Below are 14,358 nucleotides of genomic sequence, written 5' to 3'. Positions count from 1 at the left end.
TCTTACTCCCCTTGTGATTCCCAGATGAGTCCTGATCCTCTCAGATACATTTTATGTACTCTTTTGGTGATGAATATTTTATCTCTGCCAACAGTGTCTCTAATTTGTCCATGAACAGTTCCCTCGAGGACCTTTGTATGCACTATTATTGTAATTATAAAATCGATTCTAACACTAGATTCAAAGAATCATGAGTGTAGCCTTTCCTGCTTCTGGAGAGCCATGGAGAACTACAGAGTCCATTCAGGTGGGGTCATAATTTCTCGTACAGACTGCCGTAAATTATTTCCACAGATTCACCAAATGAGACAAAATGTCCTTTAAAAAACAAAACAAACAAACCACGTCGTTATCTAATGCTTTTCCTTCCAACCTCCTTCTCCATATCGTTAGTTGTTCTTTAACATGCTTGTTTACTGCAAGCATTCAGATTTTATTCTTTTGGGAAAGCTAAATTTGTCAGCCAAAGACCATGGTTTTTAAAAATTTTTAATTTTTTGCAAAGCATAAATATGATTGCTCTTTTTGTGTGTGTATGTTCCAGGTGAGTAGTTTTTTGTTGTAACAGTTGCTTCTCGATTATGCTATAATTTGCAAACCAGAAAAGGGAGACTGGAAGAATTATACATTGGAGAAATATGTTGAACACCAGAATGGTCTATTAAAGAACAAAAACAAAAAAACGGCCCAGTCACACATCATCAGGGGATTTGTGTTTCTAGTGACAAGCTATAGCACAGACAACTACCTGATTGAATTTTTGTTCTTAAGTAACAAAAGCTACGTGCTGTACACATCTCCAAGTCTGCCCTGTCCCATTTTCCACCAAGATACTAAAGTGAAAGGAAAGCGGGAATATGCAAGTGTGGACATCAGAGGTGCCAGGCATTAGCCTTCTGTACGTACACAGCCACCCCCCACCTTCATACATGTAAGAATAGAGCGGTAGGACGATGGAAGGAAAGCCGAGAATGCATGTAGGATAGAAGAGCTGTGAGTGCATAAGTGGGACATTAAGAGGGCAAACATGTTTGCTCAGGGAAATCCCAGCCAGATTTTCTACTAGCTTCCATCCTGCCCTCTGCCTTGAGTCAGCTGGACTCTTCTTGGCCATTCCTAAGACTCTGGCATATTCTTTCAGAGTAAATCCATGGAATTGGAAGATCAACAAATGCTGTTGTATTTTATGTTCTTTAAATTGTAATAATAGAAAAAGTCTGCTGTCTCCTGGGCCAAGGGACAAAATGTGTAGTTGGTATTGTTTTTGGCTGCCCTACAAATGAATGCTCTATCTGCAATCCCACAGGAGCTTGGCTTCGGGGCTCCCTCCTTTCATTGCTGAAGGTAGGGGACAGCTATTTTTGTTCTCTGCTCCCTGGCAGCCAGGACCCCAGTATGAAGCCGAGGTTCGTCCAGTTGGATGCTCCAGCCTGATGCTCATTGGCACCTGGCTGGTGCAGTCAGAGGTCATTCTTCCACCACAGTGGAGTTGGGTGCAGGGTGCCAAGTACAAGTGGCGACTCCTAAAGTAGCGGGTGCTGCCATGTCACCGTGGGCTGCCTTGGTTCTCGCTGTCCTTTAGCTTCTCATCTATTCTGTGAATTGTCAGTAGGCTGCTGTTCAGAAGCAGACTCCTGTCTGGTGTAAAAGAAAAAGGACACTTCTTGGAAATTATCGTATTTTCTTGGTAGCTTGAGAACTCCTTTGATGGGAGTTGGTGCCTTATTTGACCCCTCAGGAAAGAAGAAAAAAGTTGATCGGACTTTGTTGTGGGAAGACCCCAGATAAATAGGTCAGGCCCACAGAGTCCTCAGATATCTTCACCAACCTGTTAAATGGGATCCGTATTGTCTCTATAACCTATATGGGGACATAATTTAAGGCATTTATGCTGTATCCCAGGGAATTAAATAGAGCAAATAATAAAAATGTTTTTAATATGAAGTCCACGTGCTACTTCTGAGGGAACGGAAGATTATTTTTGTTGGTCTTTCATTTTTTTTTTTTTTTAAGATTTTATTTATTTATTCATGAGAGACAGAGAGAGAGGCAGAGGGAGAGAGAGGCAGAGGGAGAAGCAGGCTCCCAAGGAGCAGGGAGCCCGATGCGGGACTCGATCCCAGGATCCTGAGCTCATGACCTGAGCCGAAGGCAGACGCTTAACCATCTGAGCCACCCAGGTGCCCTGGTCTTTCATTTTTGATCAGTGACGTGTGGGGGCTGAGAGAAACCTGGTGATGGCTCCGATGACCTCAGGTGGAGCTGCCTTCATCTGTGTTCAGCCTCTGTGAAGTTTGACAGTGGCTGGAAAGCGCCTCTTTAATGAAATGCACCTTTAAATAACTCTCTCCGATTAATTCCAGCTTCTAAAGTGAGAAGATGACTTGAACTACCACTGCTGCCAGCTCAGCTGTGGATCTGAAATACCCAGCTGGGCCCCCCCACCAGTGCAGACTCCGCAGTCAGAATCTGTCTGACACGGGCGTTGATGTGTTAGGCGAGAGCACATCTCGCGCACTGTGTTGGCTCCTCAGTGCCAGACCGTAGTAAACGTTCATCTTTGTCAGCAGTTAACAGCAACGAGATTTGAAGATATAAGTGGGTTACAGACCCTTGACTCCCTATTATGCTTTTGTCTAGGTCCACATACACGTAGGAGGAGATTCACATTCAGATTCAGAGAATTGGTTTACCTGTTAAGATATACCAGTAATGTTTAAAAGCCGTTTCATAGGATTTTTCTCCTCTCAGGTGAAGAAAAAAAAAAATCCAGTGATGGTCCCACAATACATCATATCGTGATCGCTTTTAATGGCTGTTATTATAGCAAACCAAAGGACTGTCTACATGTCCTTGGTCACCGTTGGCATTTGGTATATCATATCAGAACTTTGACCAAATGGATAATAAAATAAATCCAAATGCTGAATTAATTCTTTAATTATCTACTCTGAAGAGAGTCCTGATTGGCCAGAAAAATCTGTTCTCTTTAGGAAAACAGCTCTAAGTGAGAAATCTAATAAGTCATGATGGTAATACCTACTGATTGAGCACTATTGAGAGCATTTGGTATAGAGTATCTCACTACTACTCCCAGCAATCTGGGACATGATCCCCACTTTCTGGATTGGGAAACAGATATCAGTGAAATAACTTCTCCAGATCCCAGTGGGCCTCCATTTCAGGCTTGTCAGACTATGCACTTAATAAAGCCATGTACTGAATCATGGGGGAGCTTATCAACCACGGGGTGGATGCGTCAGACACTGAAGTTCCAAAGCTGAATTAGAAGTGGTGCCTACATTCAAGGGCTCCAAGTCTGGTGGGGGGAACATGGACTGGAAATCAGCTTCACAGAATGAGAAGTGTTACGACAGTGGAATAGAAAAGGTGCTAAAGAAGTTAAAGAAGATCATCTAAATCAGACTGAGGGCAAAGAAGTCTTTATGGGAAAAAAAAGATCATGGAGCTGAATTTCGAAGGGTGACAGGAGCCAGCTAGAGGGAGATAGTGGAGAATGATGTGTAGGCAGAGGGCCAGTTCCTTGCACTTGGAGCATGAAAGGGACTGGAACACGACCTGTGCACACAGATCTGTATGACTGCCATGGGGGTCATTAATATGGTGGAAAATCATCTCCTATACATTGTAAACTTAAAATATAACTTTAAATTTTGTGTGTCGAACCCTGGTTTAGGTGCTTTACAGACATTAACAACCATTATCTCACGTGATCCCTCGAACAGCCATTGGAGACCACAAATGAAGGCAAAGTCTAGATCATGAGGAGCCTATCTGCTTAGATAAGGAGCTTGGACTTTATCCTGACATTCTAGGTGGTCTTGGAAAGATTTGAAATCTTGGGAATGACTTGATGTGTTTAAGAAAGGTCATTGTTAGCATTTTGGAGACTGAACTGGAGTCTGGTAAACCTGAGGTAAGGAGACCAGTTGGGAGAACAGACTGTGTTATCTAGGAGATAGTGGGAATGTTTTTGAACAAAGGCTTTAGGGCTGAGAACAGCGGGGAGATCACAGAGACTGAGTGGGACAGAGCAGGAATTGGTGACTGATGGGGGATATGTGGGCCTCAGACCCATCTTTGTGGAGCCTAAAGATTGTTAAGTGAAGAAATGCTCTGTTGTTTCCCAAAATCTGGGAATAGGATTTCCACTGTTAGGGGCTACCAGGAAGCCAACTTGAGTTTGGTTTGTTTTCCTTTCTTGGATTACAAGGCTCCCCAGCTCCAGTTCCAAAAGCACCCAACGTACCAAGAGCAGAGAGAATTTGCTTTGTTAGGGTTTCTTCTGGGGATTTTTAGAGGATACTTAAACCTACCTGAAGGTCCACTTAGGGAGCCTAGCTCTTTTTAAATGTCTTCATTTCCTGACTCTTCCAAATGTCTTCATTCCCTGACTCTTCCTAAGTGTACAAAGTATAGGAAAATGGGGCGCCTGGGTGGCTCAGTTGGTTAAGCAACTGCCTTCGGCTCAGGTCATGATCCTGGAGTCCTGGGATCGAGTCCCGCATCGGGCTCCCTGCTCAGCAGGGAGTCTGCTTCTCCCTCTGACCCTCCCCCCTCTCATGCTCTCTCTATCTCATTCTCTCTCTCAAATAAATAAATAAAATCTTAAAAAAAAAAAAAAGTATAGGAAAATGCCCTTGGTAAGGAATATTAAACTGTTTGTATATTTTTATGCCCCACTTCCCATCTAGAAGTGTTCTGTTCAGATAGTGACCAAAAATGAGATTTGATACAAAATGCATTAATCGTTCATTTTCAGCCCAATTTTTTATTTCTTGGCTCTATAGGAAAAAAAAAATACATGGTCTGAAACTGACCCAGGTGAAGCCCTAATTTGGGTATGTGTGTGAATATGCATATAAAGCTTGAGTCTTATTACACACAGTCATGCCTGGGAAATTTTCTGCTAGTTTTATTGGATAATTCTGTTATTTTAAAAATCGATAGTTAGAAATGAGATCTTCCATCTAGCCATTAGAAGAATTGCATAGTAAAAGTAAGACCTTTATCTTCTACTTAGCTACCTTTTTGAGTTTTAGTTTAAAAAACAAAAACAAAAACCCACCCTTCTCCCCCTTGACCGATTTTCAATATGAAAAGTCCTGAAATTGTAGAGAGCTGGGAACATAGGAATGCCTTGAATTAGAGTCTGTTTAAATCTAATTATCAGATACATGCCCTAACTTTTAAAACCCTACTTTTGGTTCATCTTGAGGTGCTTGTCCCAGGACTAGTGAATGCCGCCCATCAGGGATGACTGATGCACAAGCGGGGAGCCACGTGGGTCCCTGGTCTGGCTCAGCACAGCGGCACTCTCTTCCATTCAGGGTCTCAGATGTCTGCTCCTCTGCAAAGCCAGGAGGCCAGTGTCTGCAGCGGCTAAGCATGAAATCCCCTGCTTCTGTTTGTTTCTTTTGTTGCCACGAGTTAATAGGGACAGAGACAGGAGACAGCCCAGAACAAAGCAGAAATAATGGAGTATTTCACCCCAAAAAGGAATGTGGATTGAGAAATACAAAGGGTAAGGCAAAGACGGACTTAGTGTCCCGAGGCAGTGTGATGTGTTGGCCAGAAGCCTCAGCCCTGGGACAATTCCAGGCCAAAGCCTTCATCAGTGAGCTTGGAGCAGGCCGCATGGCCGAAAGGTTTGACCCACCTTCTATAAAAACAATTTACTGTTTTTCCCACTAGGGTCTTAAAGGGCCACAGGATTTTTCACCTTGAAAAGTGGATTGCTCTGGTGACGTGGGAAGAGTCTTCTGCTGGGGTCTGCCTGGTGGTCAAGGGGCCTCTTCACAGTCGGCGCCGATGCCCTGTTCCTTCCTTCTCTTGCTATCAGTGCCACTTGAATTTCCATTCTCTTCACTTGTTTGCAAGAACCGCTGGTTTATTCCAAGACATTGGGGCATATTTGAAATTCATTTTTCTTGCAGGTAGAAGGAAAGGATTAGCTAAGAGATGGCATGTTTATTATAGACTATCTCCTTCACGTGTATTTCCACACATCCCGGTTTATTCATGTATTTTCTCCATACTCTCCCCCAATACAGTTTATTTGGTTTAGTATTTACTTACCTATTTATTGAGGGATAATTTACATATACCTATATTTTAAGGGAGAAAATTGAGGACTGTTCTTTAGAGATGTTTTTCCCCCTTGCTACCGTGCTTAGAATCCGAAATCTCTGCAGCCAGCATGGGCTTCTCTTAATAGACCAGCTTTGTCTTTGCCAGAGGACAAAAAATGGTTACGTGGAAGCACCAGAAGGCAGGGCAGAGAAGCCAGCAGCTCTTCCGGGCCCCCTCACCTTCCTCCCAGCCTGTCCGCTCGCCCCCTTCCCTGCTCCCTATCTCCGTCCTGCAGGAAGCAGTTCCTCCCGGTCTACTGAAGATGCGGGTACTTGAGCTGTAAACTTGACGGGTGCAAGGAAGGAAGCAATGTCAGCACTTGTGCCATCCCTGTCCCCTGCAGGGTGTCTGTTCTCTCACACGGGCAGACGTCCTCAACGTGCTCTCATTCCCTCGAAACCACAGAAACACCCCACTTCTGGGGCTCTGATCCCTGAGTCTGGCCTCGGCGGTGGCGGTACCGAGGCTGAGAGGACATGAGTAGGCGCTCTGGAGCCAAGCAGCCCTGCTCGGACCTCCAGCTCTGTCCCTTCTGAGCTCTGTCGCACTGTCATATCTCCGTGTTCCCTCTATACCGGATGCCGCTAATGTCTCCTCCACGTGGCACCTCCTCAGACGTTAGCAGCTTCTGGCCCTGGCTCCACCGAGGCAAGTCATTTACCACCTTTGGGCCTCAGTTATCTGAAGATGGGAAGCATGTAGTGCCTTTGTCAATGGGTTGTTCAAGGAGTAAGTGAATTAGTACATAGGTCACTTGTATCAGGTGTTAAATAGTATTAGCGACATTTGTGTGTTTTTTTTTTTAATATTTTATTTATTGACAGAGTCACAGTGAGAGAGGGAACACAAGCAGGGAGAGTGGGAGAGGGAGAAGCAGGCTTCCTGCCGAGCAGGGAGCCCGATGTGGGGCTCAATGTGGGGCTCGATCTCAGGACCCTGGGATCATGACCTGAGCTGAAGGCAGACGCTTAACGACTGAGCCACCCAGGCGCCCCCATTTTTGTTTGTTTTTAAGTTTTGGGGGGCACCCATCCTTCCTCGTGTCTTTCCCAGAAGTTTAAGGAGCTTTATAAACCTTATGACACATTTTGGTTGTAGTTTCCAAAGACAGACCCCACATTTGACTATTACGGACTTAGAAAATACTGTATTTTAAATCTTACAATTTTAGGTATTTAAATACTAAGTATTTTATTAACTGGTTAGTGTTAGAAAACACTTCTAGAAATTGACTTCCTTTTAAAAGCTGCTTTCATCGTGAGAGTGAGGGTCAGAATGTATAGGTACCTCTTTTTGTTTTTTTTGTTTTTTGTTTTTTTTAAAGATTTTATTTATTTGACAGAGAGAGACACAGCGAGAGAGGGAACACAAACAGGGGGAGTGGCAGAGGGAAAAGCAGGATTCCCGTGGAGCAGGGAGCCCGATGTGGGGCTCGATCCCAGGACCCTGGGACCATGACCTGAGCTGAATGAAGGCAGACGCTTAACGACTGAGCCACCCAGGCGCGCCCCCTCTTTTTGGTTTTAAAACCAGTCTGAGAAATAAATCCACTTCAGGTTATGGGTGAATTGTCTCATAGTTTTAGATACCAACTAATTGGTGTTGCCTGCCTCTGACGAGTATTTATGGAGTGCAGTGCCAGGACCCACCCTGGGACGCCACCAAAAGGCTTAGCTCTTTGCTATCGGAAATCTCTGGGTTTTAGTCAGTGAGACCCGTATTTAAATAAGGAGGAGATAGAGTGGGGTTTCAGGCAGTGACTGCATGGCCCTGGGGAAGTCCCAGAGCTGACTGAAGAACATTTTCCAGCAACTGTACAGAGCTTCAATCAAATTGAAATCATGCTCAGAATAAAATCATGTATTCATGATGAAAAACAGAGCCTCGATTGAAACAAATGCCATGTCCCCAAAGGCTAGGGATTCAGGGACACGGGATGGTAGGAAGTCCTGGCAATGCTGGGGCCGCTGCCCGAGGGGGAAGATTTTGAGAAAGACTCGGTCCAGGGTTGAGAAGTTGTAGGACAGCTCTGCCCCTCTGCTCTGGTGCCTGGCCACCCTCGGTAACTATAAAGTTAGACTTCATGAATCAAGGATAAATAGGTCTTTGGGTCGGTGCGTGTAATTCTATCATCTAATTCTTACAATTAGGAAAAAACAAAACAAAACACGTGTGGCCTGGCATTTACTGCAGCGATAGAAGTGTGTGTAACAGACCCAGGAGTGAAAGAAAGGATTAATTCTCTGCGGGAACTGGAGAAGACGTCCCAGACGAGGTGCCATCTGAGTAGAACTTTGAATAGGAATTTGCCAAGTAGAAACGAGTGGGAAGAGCCTTCCCTTCCGCGGGCGCACAGTCTGAGCATGAAGTTCCCAGGCTGCTGGAGGAACTAGTGAGTGATTGGGACAGTAGCCGGGGCCATTAAGGGGGAGATGGAGAGGGAAATGAGATCTACGGTTCAGTGCTGAATTAGTGCTTTAGAATGCCAGTTCGTGGAGCAGTTACTCACTGTGTACCTGTTGTGTATGGTGCTCTACCAGACCTGCCAAGACGTCTGCCACTGTCCCCGACAGAAATGGGGACATTTTAAGATCATCTTGCTGCCTTGGTGCTAGACCACCCATCTGAAATGCAAGTTCTCATTTGACCTTCACAATTTAATCTTTGGCTCCCCCACACACACACCCACCGCCGTACACGTGGTCATTCTCCTTAAGCAAATATTGCTAAGGCTTTTGTTTATCTTTTTAGTTAGTCCACCTTTCAGCTAAAGATTACATGATTATATAATTTGTCCGAAGCCTACGACACAGATTTCTGGTGATTCTGGTCTCTGCCCTCTCTCAAGACCTTTCCACACTGTGATTTCCTCACATACAACATGGGTAGAAGCTTATAGACACATGCTAAGGGGAAACATCCTGCATCCCAGATACCCTGGGTCCTTTTGAAAAGGAACAAATCATAACAGACCCTATGTGAAAAGACCTGTGAACTGAAGCAGTCTAGACAAGAGACCATGACCTTGGTTGCCCACGCACGCGCGCACCCCCTCCCCCCACCCCATAGCTACAGTGCAGACTCACCCTGTTCTCTATTCCCTGCTGCAAGTGAGGGCCAAGGGTTGTGTGTCTGCAGTGTCTTGGGTTGGAGTGGAAGGGGATGGAGCCTGTGGAAGCCGCTGTGGGCCGGCGAAGGGAGGTACCAGCATGTGGGCTGCCAGACCCTTGCCCAAGGAAACTATCACCTAGGATACATTAGGATAATAAGCATCCCGATGAACAGTTATTTATTTGTATGGTGCCTTTCTTGTAGCAAAATGCATTGAACTGATGCCTCACAACATCCTCGTGAAGAAAGGAAGTGGCAGATAGTGTTGAAACGTTACTGGTTAATCATGGGGAAACTGAAGCATGGATAGGTTTATGGAGCCTGAGCAGAGTCACACAATGCCTTAGTGTCTGGCCTGGGAATGAAGCCTGAGTTTGCCGCTTGCTGTCAGGACTGCCGCCGGCATTGTGCTTAGCATTGTACAGCAGTGAAAGGGGCTTACTCCTAACAATGCGAGAGCTGCTTTAGGAGGCAGACACAATGAACTTTGGTACAGTATAGTCTAGAGGCCAAAATGAGTAATTTTAAGTAAATTGACTATGAGATCCAAAGCTTCATTAAGTTTTAAAATGAAAAACAAGTGAAGACTGTACAGTTTTTAGGAACTGACTCAAAAAACATGAACATTCTTCTCCCGTTTGAAATAGCATATTTTTAAAAGCCTTATTTTGTTGGCTCAAAATCTGACACTGTTCCTGCCAAGCATAGGATTTATTTATTTCAAATAAATATTCAGAGGTTCTGTGATTTATTTCAAAGATTCTGTCTTGTAATGATTGTCAATCTAACCTTTATGCCTTTTGTGTTCCAAAATACCTGATTTCCATAGACTGTGTTTTGGGGCGGCTGGGGGAAGGCTTTTGTTTTATTCAGATTAAGTTTGGGTTCTTCCAGAACAGTTGAAAATACAGAGCCTGGAATTCAGGAACGAGACTGGGGGGAGAGGAGAAATGTCATGTTAGGTGTCTTAAATATCACTGTGGAGAATCTAGAGAGAGGAGATGAAACATACATGTGGATAAGAGTGTCACTACTAAATTGCTTTTCATGTCCTAAGTGTCTTGGTGACCTGGAGAAAATTAACAGGTGATCTAGATATTAATGAGTTTGGCTGCAAACGTTTTTACATTCTGGATTTTAAAAAGAGCATGAAGGTGAAATTTTGGAACTTCAAAGTATGTTGAGTAATACTGGTATATGAATAACTTAAACAGGGCAATATAGCAATCACCTACAATTTTATTTTGTATTTAAGATTTGATTGTTTGGACCAGGATAGTTGGGTCAGGCTCCCTCCAGGAGATAGTCTGAGGGAGTTCTGGGAGAGGAGCTGAACAAGAAAGGGACAGTCGGGAGCAGGAATAGGATCTCTCCCTTCTTTCCCCAGTGAAGATCAAAGTAGCTCAATGAGAGAAACCACAGTGTGATTAGTGGTGTTGCCTGATGTAGTTGAACATGGCAGAACTCTCCCAAGTGAATAGCTGCTAGTCAGTGGTCCTCTTTGAGGGAACACATGTGTATATGCATGTATGTGCATATGCAATACATCTGCTTCTTCGAAAAACTCACCATGAGTCCAAGAGACTCGGGGATAAAGTTTGCAAGAAGTCACACTATCAGCCAACCTTCATGCAAATCCAGGATGTGATGTGTTGGCATCTAGGGTGCTCTTTATAGTTGCGGTCATTAATCTTGTAAGAGAAGGCATAATGGAACTCAAATAATGCCAAAGAACAGCAACTAATATGAGGGAGTAGGAGGGGTTGCTATATGCACGCAGACTGAAATAATTAGGGCTCCTCAGGTTTGAAAAGACAGAGCAGAAATAGGATTAGAGTTTAATAAATTTGTGAAGAGTATGGATTAGATGATCATAGAATTGTTTACCAGAAGTAGGCAGAACCTCTTAAAAGCCAAGAAGTGAACTGAGGACAACTTCCCTGTTATACTGGGCAAGGAGACCCTATACAGCAAAATCACTCTTGAAAACTGGACTGACTTTTGGCATTGAAGGGAACTGAAAGGGTAAAGGGTTGCTCTTACTTTGATACTATTTTCTTGAAATGTGAGGGTTCCGGGAAAGAATAGATGAAGCTTCCTAGTAGTTTTTACATTTTTTTTTTCCCTTAGGTGAAATGTCAGTGTCGTGGGTTCTTCATTCAACATTTATTCATTGAAGGTAGATTCTGTGCTGTGTCTTCCGCTAAGCCCTGGGGACACTGGGATGAAGATGGAAAGAGGTGGTTTAGTGGTAAATAGGAAACTGTAATGGTCGGTGTGGTGACTTGACAAACGTGCCGTAAGAGCTTGAGCCAAATTGCTAACATTCTCCAAGGATCAGATCAGGTGCCCCTGGAGAAGGCATGCTGAAGCTAAGACCTGAAAGCTGACAAGTTCACTGAGCCAAGAGCTAGGGGAAGAGGGAATGGCATCTGGGAGTGCCTGGAGGTGTGAGAGGGTCAGTGTGGCTCGGGGGGCAGAGTAGAGGGAGGAGTGAGTGGAGAGGGATGGGAGAAGAGGCTAGGTGGAAGTGAGGGGGTTGGTGGAGCAGATTATGGAAAACCTTGTAGATCATAAGGGTTTGGACCCTAGAACAGTGGGAGGTCACTGAAGGTGGTTAAACAGATAAGATAAGATTTTGTCTTTATAAACAATCATGGTGGCTGTCATGGAGAACAGAGAGGGCGAGAGTCAATATACTAGGACCAGTGGGAGAATGTTGGTGTTGTCCAGGTGATGGTGGCTTGGCCTAGAGAGAAGTAGACAAGTTCTAGAGCTATTTCAGAGGAGGTATGGACTTAATGAGTGACCAGGTAGGAGAAACATGGGAGAAAACCAGTCAAGCTTGACTTATGAGAGCCAATTAGGCCTCAGATTTTATCTGAATGAGAATTAGCACAGACTTTTTATAGGACTCTTCTCTCATGATCTCCAGATGATCTAGCAGTCAGTAGGTCTCTCTCCCTCTCCCTCTTTTTCTCTCCTGAGTTACTGGGGATCTAAATATTTAAGGCTCTACAAGTCGGCACATAATTGGCCCCTAATAAATGAATGTCAAATAAGTAGAAAGATCATAAACTACCTAATTTCCAGTCTCCCAAATCTCCCTGCCTTTAACTGTTGCAGAGCAAACAGGTTCTTGCCATGCCCAAACTGTAAACAGTTCATAGTATCCTGAGGTCATTTGACCTGAAACAGAATTTGGCCCAGGTCAAGATGGCAGTGATATGTACAGGGACTCTGCTGAATGATTTGTAAAAGCTTTTTATTCTCAAATAATACCAGAGCTGGAAGACTAACAGAAGGAATTTTCATCGGTCATTAACATTTTACCACGTTGGCCTTATAGTCCTCACCATATAGAGCTGATGATGGAAACAGATTTAGAAATTTTCTTAACCTATTAATTATGGACATCAAGACCCTTCATCTCTAAATACTTGATTAGTACATGTTTTCTCAGAACAAGGATTTTCCTTTTATAAAGCACAGTACAGTGATTAAATTCAGGAAAACATGACCTCATACAACACTGCTGTCTATTATATGGTCACAAGTCAGCCCTCACCTGTTGTCCAAATCTCACTTTGCCATTTTCCTCCACCTGTTCCATGGGTCCAATTCAGAAGGCTGTTTCTAGTCTTCTCAAACCTAGAACAGTTCCTCAGCATTTGACTTTTAAGACATTGAGATTTTAGAGAATGGGCCCGCCATCTCATGGAATGCTCCTCAGAGTGGTTTTGTCTGAAATTGTCTCATGCTTGGATTCAGGCTGTGCATTTTTGGCAGGAAAGCTGAGCGAGGATGTCATGCTCCTCACCGGGTGCCTGTCGCAGCAGGAGGGGAGCCGTGAGGTCCACATAGGTCTCGTTCCTAGGGACGTTAACTTTGATCACTTAAGGTGATGTCTTCTGGGTTTCTCCACCTTGAAGTTACCTCTCCTCCTTATAATGAATAAGTTATTTACTTCATACTTAGTCATTATAAATGTTACTGAGCTTTGTGTCCTGTCTTATTTAAAAGAGCCCCATTTTTCCCCTTTCTTGGCAGTGTTTTAGAGCACTCTGCTGCAAGGGACCACCGCCCGCACGACCTGAATATGACCTGGTTTGCATAGGCCTCACAGGCTCTGGCAAGACCAGTCTGTTGTCAAAGCTCTGCAGCGAAAGCCCCGAGAACATCGTGTCGACCACAGGTGGGTACTGTGCCAGGGTTCTACCCCTTTCTCTTTTTCACCCCTCAAATATTCTGGTTTCTTATGCTATTTGTGGGACCTCTCTCTTCTCTTTATGGTTAAATGCTTCAGTCAGTTTATTTTTGGGTGTTCTGTTTTTCAAAATAGAGTAGGGGGTTAGATGCATTAATTTCTGTACCCTGTATCTCTCTAGTTGGATATTTCAATGCCACTGGACAAGTCAAGCTCAGGAGAATATTAGTACAAACTAACACTGAAACCGGGAATTTTAGTACTGTAACAAAATAGCTTCATCTCAGGCTCACTGAGTGCTAGTCTCCCTTGAGGAATCACTCTGGCCTACTTGTGTTGGTCATACACTCCCTAAACGGTTCAGCTGATGGTCTGAATCTTCTTTCCTCAGAGCTCCTGTCTGGAGGAGAGTCAGTGCAGGAACCACTGATCAGGTTATGTTGTTTCTAGACGTGGCTAAGAAGTCAGTCTAGGCAGTGGTTCTCAATCAGGAGAGACTTTGGGTTGTCACAGGTAGGGGAAGAGTCTACTGGCTTCTGTTGAGTGGATGCCCGGGATGCTACCAAACATCCCACAATGAGCAAAACAGGCCCTCACCACAAGGAAGAGGGAGTGAGAGCTCACTTAGTGGCTGATTGGGTTTGAATGGTGAGCAAGAATGAAGCCAAAGATGACTCAAGGCCTGGTTTAGGTGATAGGAGGGTAATGGAATCATTAACTAGGATTTCCTATCAAGTAGGAAAAATACTGATGACCAAGAAGAGCCTTACCTCAGTTAGGGTCAGGATTTACCATCAGATAAGTTGGGTTCTTAGAGCTTTTCAGATTTTAGAAATGTAGATGAGAAACTGTGGACTTGTAAAGCAATAGAGACAGCACCATTAAAG

General features: G+C 44.2%; 1 protein-coding gene across 2 annotated transcripts in view; it reads left to right on the top strand.

The window, feature by feature from the left end:
- The window catches only part of LOC118006655 (ADP-ribosylation factor-like protein 15), a 401,185-nt gene that overhangs the window by 128,923 nt on the left and 257,904 nt on the right, over positions 1-14,358 (top strand). For both annotated transcript variants that reach the window (XM_034999370.1, XM_034999369.1), the window contains exon 2: positions 13,315-13,459. In XM_034999370.1, the coding sequence (XP_034855261.1) occupies positions 13,315-13,459 (145 nt within the window). The remainder of the gene's footprint in view (positions 1-13,314; positions 13,460-14,358) is intronic.

This window comes from Mirounga leonina, unplaced genomic scaffold (genome assembly GCF_011800145.1).
Source record: "Mirounga leonina isolate KUSES-001 unplaced genomic scaffold, KU_Mleo_1.0 Mir_98, whole genome shotgun sequence".
Taxonomy (NCBI): Eukaryota; Metazoa; Chordata; class Mammalia; order Carnivora; family Phocidae; genus Mirounga; species Mirounga leonina.
This window is presented reverse-complemented; position numbering and strand designations above follow the sequence as displayed.